The 14,495-nt window shown below is 50.2% G+C and overlaps 2 protein-coding genes across 6 annotated transcripts in view; both read left to right on the plus strand.

The window, feature by feature from the left end:
* The first annotated feature begins 55 nt into the window (after nt 1-55).
* On the plus strand, nt 56-13,070 carry PIP4K2C (phosphatidylinositol-5-phosphate 4-kinase type 2 gamma). Of its 2 annotated transcripts, none has more exons than XM_008060840.1 (10): nt 56-270; nt 2,980-3,077; nt 4,461-4,557; nt 4,937-5,080; nt 9,210-9,356; nt 9,523-9,561; nt 10,063-10,176; nt 10,544-10,811; nt 10,979-11,082; nt 11,221-13,070. In XM_008060840.1, exons 1-10 carry the CDS (start codon nt 217-219, stop codon nt 11,299-11,301), a joined length of 1,146 nt encoding a protein of 381 aa, XP_008059031.1. In that variant the 5' UTR covers nt 56-216; the 3' UTR covers nt 11,302-13,070. The 2 variants fall into 2 exon arrangements, with proteins under 2 accessions (XP_008059031.1, XP_008059033.1); XM_008060842.2 differs by having other exon boundaries at nt 73-146.
* Nucleotides 13,071-13,921: 851 nt separating this feature from the next.
* DTX3 (deltex E3 ubiquitin ligase 3) overlaps nt 13,922-14,495 on the plus strand; it is a 5,624-nt gene continuing 5,050 nt past the window's right edge. For all 4 annotated transcript variants that reach the window (XM_008060844.2, XM_021713808.1, XM_008060843.2 and 1 more), the window contains exon 1: nt 13,922-14,444. The gene's annotated coding sequence lies outside the window, so the exon portion shown is untranslated. The remainder of the gene's footprint in view (nt 14,445-14,495) is intronic.

A 14,495-nucleotide genomic window follows, 5' to 3' on the forward strand; every position in this document is an offset into this window, starting at 1 on the left:
AGCTGGATGGAGGGGATCGTTCACTTTCCTTTCCACCTTGCTTTCCAGCCCCGGTCCTTGGCTTTGGAACCTTGACTTTGTCTGGGGGAAGCTCCAGGCTTCCTGGACCTTCTAATCCTGCTTGCCCCTTCCTTTCCCTTCCGGAGGTACAGCATTTCAGAGAAGCTACCCCACCCTGAGCTAGGGGTTGAGCTCACTCAGGACCTGTGTATACGTATGCCTTTGGTTTTAACTGCATCCCCGTTGCTGGCTGGAGGCTTGGTGTTTAGTGTAAGTGGGAGTCATCTTTGACCAAAGGGAAGGTTGTAGAGCTCTGGTCCTGGGGGCGCTATGGTGGGGAACTTGAGAAGGAGGAAACTGCTCTAGAGGATATGGCCTGGGTTGGGGAGAAAGCTAAGGAGACCACCTCCTTTCCTGAGAGCACTTCTGGTGAAGAAAGCACAGTCACTGCCTCTCTTCCCTGAGAGCTGGAGTGGGAGGGATGCGGGGATTGTGAGTGAGGCAGGGAGTATTTTAGAAATCATGGCGGGGTTATGGGGTAGAAGGGTGTCGTTTGGAGTCAGTCACTTCCTTTTGCATTTGTGGCTCTCCGGGTGGCCTTGTCTGATTAGTGAGAGTCTGGTCTAAGGCACTTGGCATGGGGAAGGCCGATGGAGGTGGGGCTGCCTCTCATATGTCCCTTCTAGGCGGCTCCCCCATCCCCGTGGGAAGCTTAGGGAGGATTTTCCCTTGGTAAGGATTGGGGGAATTACATGTAAGACCTGCCTCAGCTTCCCTAGGTATATATACGTTAGCTCCAACACCCCACCCTCAGCCATCACAGGTCTACTTCAAGTGTCTGGAATGGAGAGACTCCTTGAACATATGTCTTAGTGATGATTCAGCCTGATTAGCAGGTGGCAAGGAGGGGGCAGGAACTGCTGTAGCTGAATTTTAGGCTGGGACTCTCAAGTGGCTTTTTTTTTTTCCTGGAGGAATGTTCTGTCCTCCTTTTCTACTGAGAGCCAGAAGAATTTGTTGTACTGCAGTGTGTGGGATTTAGGTTAGACTGCAGTTCATCACCTCTGTCGAGTGATCAAGTAAGGATGGGCAAGGCGTTCATTTATTTAGCTAATAAACACTTCAGGATCACTGTGTACCAAACATTGTGCTAGTGAGGCATGTAAAAGATGGAGAGGACTAGATCAGGCCCTTGCTCTTGAGCTCACAATGTAGGTGGGGAACGTTTGTGAACTGGTGGAGTCATGTGATACCTGCACAAACAAAGGCAGGTGAGAGGTTCGGTAGCAACCCCAAGGAGAAAACACGCATCTCAGGCTCTTAGTACCAAGTCTCCTTTTCCACCCTCAATGAGCAGACTGCAGATCCCGGGCGCTCAGGAGAGCATGTGATGCTTGTGTCCTTCGGGCTGTGGGTTGGTTTGGCTTTGGGGAACCTAATGAGCTCTCACCTCTGACTGCCTGCATTCCCTCTGAAATCAGCTGCTCTTCCTTTACCTTACACCTAGGCAGGTGGGACCTGCTGCAGAGAACTGGGTCAGAGTGGTCTGGAAGGACTGGTCCCATTTGGAAGGAGATGCCTTTTGCAGGATATGGCCATTTCATTCTTCTTGCCACTGTTGACCTGTCAGAGTCCTATTAACTCTTTTGTGCAGAGTCCTGTTAACTCTTTTTTTTTTTTGAGTTGGAGTCTCACTCTGTTGCCCTGACTGGAGTGCAGTGGCCGCTCCCGGCCACCGCAGCCTTGACCTGCTGGGCTCCGGCGATCTTTCCGCCTCAGCCTTCCAAGTAGCTGGAACTACAGGCACGTGCTACCACACCCAGCTAATTTTTTGATTTATTATAGAGATGAGGTCTTGTCAAGATGCCCAGGGGGGTCTTGAACCCGCGGGCTCAAGCAGTCCACTCATCTCAGCCTCCCAAAACATGGGATTACAGGCTGAGCCACCGAGCCTGGCTCCTCCTTTTTTTTTTTTTTTTTTAAGAGTAGGAGTCTCTGTCGCCTAAACTGGAGAGCAGTGGCACGGTCACGGCCACCACAGCCTCAACCCACTGGACTCAGGTGACCCTTCCGCCTCAGCCTTCCAAGTAGCTGGAACTGCAGGCACACGCTACCATGCCCAGCTAATTTTTTAGAGACAAGGTCTTGCCAAGTTACCTAGGCTGGTCTCAAACCCCTGGACTCAGGCAATCCTCTCGCTTCTGCCTCTCAAAGTACTGGGATTACAGGTGTGAGCCACTGTGCCCAGCTCTTTGTACATCTTTAAAATGCACCCCTCCCCCCCTTTTTAAGGCTAGGCATGGTGGCTTACACCTGTAATCCCAACACTTTGGGAGGTCAACATGGGAGGATTGCTTGAGCCCAGGAGTTCAAGACCAACCTGGGCAGCATAGTGAGACTTCATCTCTACAAAAAAAAAAAAAAAAATTAGCTAGGCACTGTGGCTCATGCCTCGTAGTCCCAGCTACATGGGGGACTGAGGCAGAAGGATTGCCTGAGTCCAGAAAGTTGAGGCTGTGGGGAACCATGATTGTGCCACTGCACTCCAGCCTGGGCGTCAGAGTATGACCCTGACTCAAAAAAAAGAAGCCTCCCCTGCTTTTTTGTTTTCCCTAATGGAGCATGTTGCTGTTTGTCTTGAGTCTGCAAAGAGTTTTTTTTTTCCCCTAGACTTTCTCACAGCTTTAAAAATAGTCCTGAGTTGCTTACAGGGCCAGCCTAATAAAAAAATGACTGTTGTGAGCATGAAGTTGCAGGGGCGGGAGTGTGAGGGGCTGTGTGTGAGGGCAGCTTACTGCAGTCCTTGGGCAACAGAAGGGGTCAGACACAATGGCTCACCTCTGTCAAGCGTGTGCGTAGCCAGTGTTTGTAAAGGTGTGAAGCCTGAGATGCACTTACCTGACTCTTGCCCAGACACAATGTACGGGTGGCTCTCCACATCCTTCCTCATGGGCTCCCTATTCATGTTTTTCTTATCAGATCAATGAGCTCAGCCAGGTGCCTCCCCCTGTGATGCTGCTGCCAGATGACTTTAAGGCCAACTCTAAAATCAAGGTCAACAATCACCTCTTCCACAGGTAAGTGGGGATCTTTGCCCTTCTCATGTCAACCTTCCTAGAGAAGAGTAATACATAATTTTAAAAGTTTTAATGAGTTGAAGGTTTTAGATTGGTTTTTTTTTTTTTGAGTTGAGGTCTCACACTGTCACCCAGGCCGGAGCAGCTGGGATTGCAGGTGTATGCCACCATGCCCAGCTAGATTTTAGATTTTTTTTTTTTTTTTTTTTTGAGTTGGAGTCTCACTCTGTCACCCAGACTGGAGTGCAGTGGCTGCTCCTGGCCACCGCAGCCTCAACCCACTGGGCTCTGGCGATCCTTCCGCCTCAGCCTTCCGAGTAGCCAGAATTATAAGTGCACGCTACCATGCCTGGCTAATTTTTGATTTTTTGTAGAGATGAGGTCTTGCCAAGTTGCCTAGGCGGGTCTCGAACCTGCAGGCTCAAGCAATCCACTCACCTTGGCCTCCCAAAGTGCTGGGATTACAGGCTGAGCCACCGAGCCCGGCCGATTTTAGATTTAGAAGACCATTTATGAGTTGTGTGGTCTAACACCCTTCCCAATGAAGAGATTAGTTTTGTGTAGAGAAACCATTAAAATAACTTCCAATGTTCCCCTACACACATATATCCAGTATAATCTCTCCTCTAGCCCGGCAATTCCACTGAGTAGATGTGGAATAGTAGATAGTTCAGATGCCACTGCCATTAGCTTCTGATAGAGACTCCCTGAAAGAAAAACTTGAGTCCTGTAAGCCCTCTTTGGTGTCAGAAAAAGGCGTTCAAAATGGCAGTACCTATTGTTGACTTTAGGTTGTCTCTGACTTGCTTGAGATTTGGGAAATGCTGCTGTTTGGATGCGTAGATCCTGGCCCTACTTACACCATTTACCAGCCATGTGACTTAGGCAAGTTACTCAACCACCCTGAAACACAATCTCCCCTTCTATAAAATGGGAATAATATACTTTTTGTTTTTTGAGTCAGAACTTCACTCCTTTGCCTAGGCTGGAGTGCAGTGGCATGCTCATGGCCACCACAACCTCGACCTGCTGGGCTCAGGCGATCCTTCTGCCTCAGCCTTCCAAGTAGCTGGAACTATAGGTACGTGTCACCACACCAAGCTAATTTTTTGGTTTATTGTAGAGAGGAGGTCTTGCCAATTTGTCCAGGCTGGTCTCGAACCCCTGGGCTCAGGCAGTCCTCTCGCCTCTGCCTCCCAAAGTGCTGAGATTATAGACGTGAACCATCGCGCCTGCCTGAGTAAATATACTTTAAAGGACCTCATAGGGTTTTATGAGAATCAAATGAGGTACTGTGTGTGAAGCTACGTTATAAACCATCAAGCATTATGTTAATATAAGGTGATAGTGTTTGTTTTCTTCCCTTGAAAACCTGAATTTCAGGGAAAATCTACCCAGTCATTTCAAGTTCAAGGAGTATTGTCCCCAGGTCTTCAGGAACCTCCGTGATCGTTTTGGCATTGATGACCAGGATTACTTGGTGAGAGTCCATTAAAGGGTGGGGATAGTCCTTTCTCCCCAGCAACAGGGAGTCCTTGGGATAGTCATATTTGGCAGGGAGTCGTTGGGATAGTCATATTTGGAGAAATGAGGACCTTGGCTTGTGGTCACAAGCATTTTCAAAAATGTAATAAAAATTCTAAACCTTACTCTTGGGTGGGAGGTGGGGATGTAGATACAGTGAAAATTTTGCATTCAGTTTCATTGAGTCCATATATGGACACCTGATCTGGAAGCCCTGCTCTGTCTCCTACCCCAGGGTTTCCTCCACTTTCAGAAGTGTTCAGTTGACCATTATCCTATGACTTCTACCTCTGTAAAGAGGGGGAAAGAGCCTCTGGCCTATTCTGTGTCCTCAGGTGTCCCTTACCCGAAACCCCCCAAGTGAAAGTGAAGGCAGTGATGGTCGCTTCCTTATCTCCTACGATCGGACTCTGGTCATTAAAGAAGTGTCGAGTGAGGACATTGCTGACATGCACACCAACCTCTCCAACTACCACCAGGTCAGACCTCGTCAGCCTGTTCTTTCCCTCTCCTGCTTGTTCAGTGCTCCGCTGCCAGAGCACAGAGGGGACTTCCTATCTCTCTTTCTCCTGTCAAGCCACTTTTCTGCCCGAAAAGTATTTGGACATCATGTTTTTGAAAACTAGGAATTTCAAAAAAAGGGTCTTTGTATACCTATTTGTGTTCGACTTCGAAGAATTTAGATGAGTTCCTTCCCGTTTGATACTTACCATTGAAAACCACTGTAGATTGCTATGTAAGGGCACATAAGTAGCAAAATGTAAACTATAGATTAAGTCAGGCGAAGTGTTCACAGCAAATATGCTGTTATCAGGAATAAATGCAGTTTGGGGAGAAAACCCGGATAAATACACAGTTGGGATAATTTGGAGGGGAGAATTCACAGTCATATCCAGCCCTGAGCGGGACTGGGGAAGCGATTCCGTCTGCTCAGCTTGACTTGGAATGTGGAGTTTATGGAAAGTTTTGGTGATAAAGACACTCTTCCTGAATGTCTTCCTACGGAAGAATCATTTCACCAAAACCAAGGAGCAGGAGTCCATGAAATACTCTAAAAAGCGTCTGTGGTAGCCGGGCTCGGTGGCTCAGCCTGTAATCTTGCGCCTTTGGGAGGCTGAGGTGAGTGGATTGCCTGAGCCCGCGGGTTCGAGACCTGCCTGGGCAGCGAGACCTCATCTCTACAATAAATCAAAAAATCAGCCGGGCGTGGTAGCGCATGCCTGTAATTCTGACTACTCGGAAGGCTGAGTCGGAAGGATCGCCGGAGCCCAGCAGGTTGAGGCTGTGGTGGCCGGGAGCGGCCACTGCACTCCAGTCTGGGCGACAGAGTGAGACTCCAACTCAAAAAAAAAGAAAAAGAAAAAAAGAGTCTGTGGTTTATGCAGCAAATGCTGATTGTCTCTTATTACTAGGCCCCGTGTCAGGCAATTGAGAAAGAGGTGAGTGAAACATTGGTAGCTCTTGAGGAGCTCTTGATCTAATGGCAGAGACCAGTACACCAGTGTCAGCACACAGCAAGATATGTATAACAGTAGAGGTATGCACAGGATGTTCTGAGGGTGCAGAGAAGAACGTCCTAACTCACCTGGAGGAGGAAGTGCACTTGGGAGGCTTTAGGGGCGTTTTTTTTAGTGGTGATATCATAGGAGTTGGTTCTCGAAGAACTGTTGGTATTAACCACTGGACAAGGTGGAAGAGAGTGTTATAGGTCAAGGAAAACAGCACTTGGAAAGGCACAGAAACATGAGGGAGCTTCATGTTAGGAAGCTGCTAGAAGTTCCGTTTGGCTGGGTTGTGGTATTATGAGAAATCATTCGTCAGGAAGCAGTGTGTGAAGAGGCTTATAAGCCACACAAAGAAGTCGGCTCAATCCTGAAGCTGGTTTGCAGGGGAGTGATGGACACATTGAATGCATTGGAGAAGGAGAGTACTGCAAGTGTAGACACTAGTTAGAAGGCAATTTTACTGTCTTTTTGGTAGAGACAAGGTCTCATTATGCTGCCCAGGCCTGTCTCAAGCTCCTGGGCTCAACAATCCTCTCACCTCGGCCTCCCAGGGTGCTGGGATTACAGGCGTGAGTCATCATGCCCAGACCCAGGAGGCAGTTTTAATAGTCTAGGACAGAAATGCTGAAGGCCTGGAGGGGCGATGGCAGTGGGTTGGAAAGGAAGACCTGTGAGAGAATTGTGGGAGTTCAGGCACCAGCCTCCAGGTTCCTGGTTAGGGATAACTGGGTGCCCACTCACCAACAGTTGGAAACAGAAGGAGGAGCAGCTTTTTGGAGGAAGAAAGATCTGACTTGGACATGTTGAATTTGAGGTTTCTGCAGCTTTTCCAGATAAGGACATCCAATTAGGTGGTTGGGTGCGGTGTGGAATTCAGGAAAGAGGATTAGACTGGGCATATGGGACTGAGAGCTGTACATTAAAATCATGACTGTGATATGACTGTTGAGGGAAGTGTGTGAAGTAAAAAGAAGAGAAGCCTGAGGGCAGAGCCTTAAGTAACAAGTGAAGAAAAGAGCCCATGAAGGAGATGAGGAGCAAGGGGCACTTTTGATTGGGTCTACCCTGCTGTGTTCCATAACGAGTTCCACAGACAAGGAGAGCCGGAAGGGTGGCGTGATGGGAGCTGAGGATGCAGAGTCTAATAAGGAGAGACTGGTCAACAGATCAAGTACCACACAGTTGAAATATGACAGTGGAGCCAGGCATGGTGGCGCGTGCCTGTAGTTCCAGCTACTTGGAAGGCTGGGGTGGAAGGATCACCTGAGCCTGACAGGTCAAGACTGCGGTAGCTGTGAGCATACCACTGCAGTCCAGCCTGGGCGACAGAGTAAGACTCCAACTCGGAAAAAAGAAAAAATATGACAGTGCCTAGAATACTTAGTGGATTTGGTACCTGAGGAATTGTGAGGAGATTTCAGAGGGTGTAAGCGTGGTTTCGGTGGTCTGAGGTGTGAATAACAGATAGGAAATGGATTGATTTCTGATTACTTTTCTGAGAAGGTTTGCCATGAAGAGAAGGAGGCAGCAGCACCGAAAGGGAGAGATAGTAAGCACTGAAAGTAGGATTTTGGCCTATAATACTCTCTTCCACATTGTCCAGTAGTTAATGCAATAGTCCTTCAAGAACCAACTCCTATGATATCTCCTTTGAAAAACCCTCTTGAAGCCTCCCAAGTGTACTTCCTCCCCCAGGTGAGTTGGATGCTCTTCTCTGGCAGCTCATGCCAGTATTCTCAGCACTTTGGGAGGCTGAGGCTGGAGGATCACTTGGATTCCAGGAGTTCAAGACAAACCTGAGTAACATAGCAAGACCTTGTCTCTGTTAAAAAAAAAAACTAGAAAGGAAAAAGATTTTTATTTTTTTTTTTTAGAGATAGCATCTCACTATGTTGCCTGGGCTGGTCACAAACTCCTAGGCTCAAGCAGTCCTCCCACTAAGCCTCCCAAGTAGCTGAGATTACAGTGTGAGCTCAGCTCAGAAGACTTTTTTTTTTTTTTGAGTTAGAGTCTCACTCTGTCACCCAGACTGGAGTGCAGTGGCACGCTCCCGGCCACCATGGCCTCTACCTGCTGGGCTCTAGTGATCCTTCCGCCTCAGCCTTCCAAGTAGCTGGACCTACAGGCATGCGCTACCACACCTGGCTAATTTTTGATGTATTGTAGAGATGAGGTCTCAACAAGTTGCCCAGGTGGGTCTCAAACCCGCGGGCTCAGGCAATCCACTCGCCTCGGCCTCCCACAATGCTGGGATTACAGGCTGAGCCACCAAGCCCAGCCGCAACTTCCTTTTTTTTTTAAGAATCCATTTTTTTTTCTTTTTTTTTTTGAGTTGGAGTCTCACTCTGTCACCCAGACTGGAGTGCAGTGGCTGCTCCTGGCCACTGCAGTTTCGACCTGCTGGGCTCCGGCGATCCTTCTGCCTCAGCCTTCCAAATAGCTGGAACTACAGGCGCGTGCTACCATGCCTGGCTAATTTTTTGATTTATTGTAGAGATGAGGTCTCACCAAGTTGCCCCGGTGGGTCTCGAACCCACGGGCTCAGGCAATCCACTCACCTCAGCCTCCCAAAGCGTGAGATTACAGGCCGAGCCACCAAGCCCAGCTTAAAAATCCGTATTATAGTCCATAATGCAGACTTTCTTTTTTGTGGTATAAAAATTTGTATATCACAATGACAGAACAACACAGCAGATATGCTTTACTATAGGCCTCTAACCCACTAGGAAACACTGATCTAGATAGAATCATATAATTGATAAGAAGATTACATTTAATCCTGTTTCCGTGGTCACTTGCATAGAGACAAATCAGGCTGATAGCACCTCTGTTCCTCATCTCAAAGAATGATAAAGGTGAAGCGAGAGAAGGCACTTTAAAATTAAGAGCCGTTGTACAAATGGAGTGGAGGAACTTGGAGGAGATGAGGACTCAGAAGCCGCGTGGATAGCCAGAGCACCTTTTGGGATGCTCCCATCCCTTCTGACCTAGGGGCTACTTCGCCTGCCCTGTGGGGGTACTGTCTGAATTCCCATCCCGGGCCGGGGCTGGCTGTGTATCTGCTCATCAGCCTCTCCCCTTTCCTTCCCTCCATCCACCACAGTACATCGTGAAGTGCCATGGCAACACACTTCTGCCCCAGTTCCTGGGGATGTACCGAGTCAGCGTGGACAACGAAGACAGCTACATGCTTGTGATGCGCAATATGTTCAGCCACCGTCTGCCCGTGCACAGGAAATACGACCTCAAGGTGAGAGGTTAGCTAGGGCGTAGCGGAGGCTCCTGACAGCCTTGGATGCAGAATGGGCTGGGAGGGCGCTGGGAGATTCCTTTTGAGCAGAAAGGAGGCTGTGGATTAGAACACTCATCTTGTTCTCTTAGCCACTTATGCTGACTTGTCTTTGGTCTCTCCGCAGGGTTCCCTAGTGTCCCGGGAAGCCAGCGATAAGGAAAAGGTGATCCTAATTTTAGGTGAGGGGTGAGGGATGGGGAGAGCAGATGAAGGGGTCTCTTAGGATGAAGAGGCCATTCTCCATAAAGGGATAGGGATCACCAGCTGTTTATGCTTATCTTAAACCACCGAAGAGAAGAGCCTTGGGCTTGTCTGGAAGGTCCATAGGAGCGGCCGCTTCGTCAAAGGTTTGGGAATGGGGGCGGATGCCAGACTTTAAGAGCCAAATACTTGCTCTCCACCTCCCATGCTGGGCTCTTGTATTTAAGCACTTATTTTTGCTTAAGAAGAAGAAGGAAAAGTCAGCGTGGAGGGTCTGACTGCAAAGCCAAAGCAGAAAGTAGTGGGAAGTGGCTTGGGGTACAGCTGCAGTGACTGAGTCTGGGGAAGCATGACAGTGTGGAGACAGGTGGGCTCTCTCTCCCCTGGAGGATGCTGAGGTGGAGGCAGGGCTCTGAGCCTTGCAGAAGGGACATGTTCCCGACATCCCTCTACCTATGCTTAGGTGAAGGAATTGCCCACCCTGAAGGACATGGACTTTCTCAACAAGAACCAGAAAGTATATATTGGTGAAGAGGAGAAGAAAGTGTTTCTAGAGAAGCTCAAGAGAGATGTGGAGGTGAGGACGGGATGCCCCGAAATGACTGCCTTGGTCTTTTTTTGCTCTTCCATGGGTAGTTGTCTCTCTCATTCACAGTGTGAGGACGCACCTCCCCTTTGTTATTCTTTGTGTTCTCTGCGTGGAGGGGGTTGGGTAGGAGACATGGAAACCCCTGAGGTGACCTGTGGAGGGAGGCTGCAATGGGCCAAAAGGATGATCTTAGATACCACAACGTTTGGGCACTAAGGGCAGTAGTGTACTCCCAGCCTCAACGCTTACACTTCTTTTCTCTAGGAGGGCCCCAGGAGTTCAGGGTGGAGGTGTGAGGGTGGTTCCAGGTGTGAGGAGGGAGATCTGTGCTGTCTGACTAGTCAGTGGGTCTCAGTTTCTAGTGCAGCTGAAGATCATGGACTACAGCCTCCTGCTGGGCATCCACGACATCAGTCGGGGCTCTGAGCCCGAGGAGGACGGGCCTGTGCGGGAAGACGAGTCCGAGGGGGATGGGGACTGCAGCCTGCCCGGACCTCCTGCTCTGGTGGGCTCCTATGGCACCTCCCCGGAGGGTATTGGAGGCTACATCCATTCCCATCGGCCCCTGGGCCCTGGAGAATTTGAGTCCTTCATTGATGTCTACGCCATCCGGAGTGCTGAGGGTGAGAGGTCCTGGATAGCTGAAGGGCAGCCTGGGGAGAACTGTCCTTGCAGGACAGAGACCAGGGTGGTGGGTGGAGAGCCTGATAGCTTTCAAAATGAAACCGACTGGCTTCTGGAGAGAGGGAGTTAGGACTATACCCGTTCTTCGCTGTTGGTGTCTCCCCAGGAGCCCCCCAGAAGGAGGTGTATTTCATGGGGCTCATTGATATCCTGACACAGTACGATGCCAAGAAGAAAGCAGCCCATGCAGCCAAAACCGTCAAGCACGGGGTGAGCATCTCAAGACAGGACTGTTCTTTAGGGGAGAGAGAGCTGCTTGTGCCAGAGCAGTAGGTAGCAAAAGGATGGGTGTGGTCTGGGATGGGTAATGGGGTGGCCTGACACACACTTCCATACTTCCTTTCCCAGGCAGGGGCAGAGATCTCTACTGTCCATCCCGAGCAGTACGCGAAGCGGTTCCTGGATTTTATCACCAACATCTTTGCTTAAGAGACTGCCTGACTCCCTGATGTTCAAAGTGGCAGAATTCTGAGAGATTTGGGGGTATTGTGGGCATTCTGACCACAACTTCTCTTCCTCCTTGGATAAATTCAGGCCACAGGCTCCTTCCATCCAAATAACTCCATCTGACCCTGAGAAATACACTGTCCCTTCTCCCCTCTGTCCATATTTCTTCCCTCTTTCCTCCTCCAACAAGTCTGCTTGCTTCATTAGAGTGTTACTGTTGACTCTCTCCCAAGTGCCTTGACCTTTGAAAAATGACCTGTTGTTTCTGTAAAGCAGGAGGAGCTGGGGGGAAGGGGGTTGTTTGCTGTCTTCAGGACTGACTGGACAGATGGACCTGACTCGAGCAACTACCCTGGATGCACTTTGCTGAGTGGGATGAACTGAGTGTGTGGATTTTGCTGATAACTTTATAGAACTCACTATGGTGCACTTCCCTCCTGGTAGTCCTTAGGATGGAGGACAGTCAAGATGCTGCAGATGTGGGTGCAGGTGTGCACACGCAAGATGGACTATGTCAGTTTTACACAAGAGGTGGGGTAGAGAATGGCCAGCACCTCCCAGGAGTGGGACTTGAGAGAACTCCTGTGATGGTGCAGGGAATGGGAGAGGGTCTCTGTCAGGGACTGACTGGTCTCTTCCTTCACCTCACTTCCCTCTCCACCCACCTGTTCTGGGCCCAGGAGCCCAGAGATGGCCCAAGTGTCCAAGCCTGGGTGAAGGTGTCTGACCCTTGCTGCTCTTCGCCAGAACCTGCCGGGGTTGAGGTTCATGGGGGGGTGTGTGGAGTTCTGGAGGCTGGGATGATGGGCCAGGGGTGTTGGGGTCATTTCCCAAGGCTAAGTCCCTTTCTTCCTGTCTGGCTGCCCTGAGGTTCGTTCCTGGCAGAAGGGAACATTTCTATTATCTCTACCTGGGTCAGTTCTGATCAGTGCAAGAGGATGGAGGCCTCAAGTGTGGGGCTTCCCCGGATGTGTGCACCTGGCACACTGCCCTCCTCCACCCCTCCTCAGGCCCTTTCTCCAATTGGAATTGTTACCATCCTGTTCTCTCCTGTCCTGTCTTGTACTGCTACTGTGTCTCCAGGGGGACAGATGGCTTTCTTTGTCATCTTCACTCTCCACCCCCAGAGAGGAGTCAGAGCCATAATTCAATCACCCCGGCCTCTCCAAAGATAGTGGTGTTAATGCGCGATCTTTTCACAGTGTGGAGGACCTTGAGGAGATGAGATTGATCATTATCCCTCCCCCGAATGCCGTGGGTCCAGGATACCCATTCTTCTTGCTATTCTCTGAGGCTTCCAGACTTTTTTAAACATGAAGATGAGCACCAGCAACCAGCCTGTGGGACTGCAAAGCTGCTGTGCTGTCTATCTGGCTAGACTGATCAGTCTCACTTAAGGGAGAAGCCCTTTCTCCCTTTCATCTTCTCCAAACGAGGTAGTGAGAGGGGTCCCCAGGCAGGGGTTGGAGCCCCTGTAATACCTTCCTGCCAGGGGACTGAAGGATCTCTTTCATCACAACCACCTCCCTTTCCCCCTGTTGAATGCAATAAAACTCTGTGACACCAGCAACTGTTGTTCTTTAGAAATGAGTTTTCTCAGTACATGGCTGATGGATCATGAGCAGTGTGGTCTTCATTTGATGCTTTTGTTTTTCACCTTCTTTTGTTCTATTAATTAATAAAGATCTTGTATATTTATTCCCATTACTATCACAATACAGAAAATAAATTATTCGATCCAAATCCCTTCACAGAAATGCCTTATTTTTTCCTTTTCACTTTTTTGAGGAGTGCAGAGACCCACTGAAGAATTCTAGTATTCAAAGTGTGGGGCCCCTAGTTTCTGGACAGATGACCCTGAGTTGAAAAGGTCGTGACAAATGTGCATGGGAATGGCAAGTGTACTCTTCAGCTTTGCAGGAGCTCAGCAGTAATAAGGCACGGAAGAGTGGAATGCTGGGACCTTTCCCCTTCTCCTTCCTCCAGGCCTCCGGGCTGGATCACATTCCTCTCTGGAAGGTGTGTGGGCCTCCCAGCCCACCAGCTAAGAGAGTGTTCCTGAAGCTTTCTGGGAAAGCTGTCCCTGGCTGGTGGGGAGGGAGAATACAGCAGGGTCCTGGGAAAGTCAGGAAGAAAGTGACCAGCCCTCCAGTCCAGAGGGGAAGTGAGAAGAGGGGTGGGTGAACAGGGGCGGTTGCCAGTCTGGGAGAGTCGAAGTCTTGGCTGAGGAAGTCCTTTGGCTGGTGGAAAACCTGGCTCGATGTGGCCCCAGGGAAGTGAGCTGGACTGGGGGCGGAGACTGCTCTGATGTGGGAAGCAGAGCACAGCTTTTTTTTCCTCTTTGAGAGTTTTTAACTCTTATTTGAACCATACACAGGACACTACCACCACCCCAAGTCATTTTTTAAAAATGTGTTCCCTTCCCATTCTGCACCAGCCTCGACATCCCTATTTGTGGAAAGACAAAAGTCAGAGGCCCTCACCACACCCATCGGAGGGCAGGCTGCAGGGGTCACAGGAGGTAACAATCCAGAAGGAGGCAAGAGATGAGGGAGGGGATTGAAATAGTACCGGGTTTTGTTTATTTTTTAGAGCCAATGCTTTTCTTCTTACTATGACTCTTCCCATCCCACATTGTTCCTCAAAGGCCCTACCACCATAAGGATTTAAACAAACTGCCGCCCCCCCAGCCCCCGTGTACCCACCGACAGCCTCGCCCACCCATCCACCACCAGCTCCCCAAGCTGCCACGCAGCTGGCTGGGGAAGAAGGGAGAGGGCTCCTCCGGGAGGGGGAGGCGGGAAGGGTGGCGTCTCCCGGGATTTAACCTCCTACCCTCAGTTCCATGACGCCACCCCCTCCCTCCAAAGGCTGGGACGGCGCCTCCATTTTTGTTTTGGGGCGGAAGGGCAGGGGCTCACGGTAGAGGGGGGGTCAACGGAAACGGTGATCATCATCACCTGCGAGGGGGAAGGGGGTGCCGCCCTCCCTCCTTCCCTTTCTCTCAGTCTGCACCCCTGCACCCCCACCTTCTCGGGGTCTCCCCCCCCTTGTTGCTAAGGCCCGGACCGTCATCCCAGCAACAGCCTCAGTCATGTGACCGGCAATGGCGGCGCTGACGAGAGGTAGGTGAGCCCGGCGCCCCCCACACCCACCGCGCGGCCCCCGGACCCCGC

Source organism: Carlito syrichta, unplaced genomic scaffold (genome assembly GCF_000164805.1).
Source record: "Carlito syrichta isolate Samal-C Ts95f unplaced genomic scaffold, Tarsius_syrichta-2.0.1 Scaffold304744, whole genome shotgun sequence".
Lineage (NCBI taxonomy): Eukaryota > Metazoa > Chordata > Mammalia > Primates > Tarsiidae > Carlito > Carlito syrichta.

What these genes read in the sequence shown, in the direction of transcription:
- PIP4K2C (XM_008060840.1), top strand. Translation starts at nt 217, where the DNA reads ATGCCTTTGGTTTTAACTGCATCCCCGTTGCTGGCTGGAGGCTTGGTG. An exon ending in TTGATGACCAGGATTACTTG is followed by an intron (nt 4,558 to 4,936) that starts GTGAGAGTCCAT and finishes CTGTGTCCTCAG; the next exon opens with GTGTCCCTTACCCGAAACCC. An exon ending in CGCCATCCGGAGTGCTGAGG is followed by an intron (nt 10,812 to 10,978) that starts GTGAGAGGTCCT and finishes GTGTCTCCCCAG; the next exon opens with GAGCCCCCCAGAAGGAGGTG.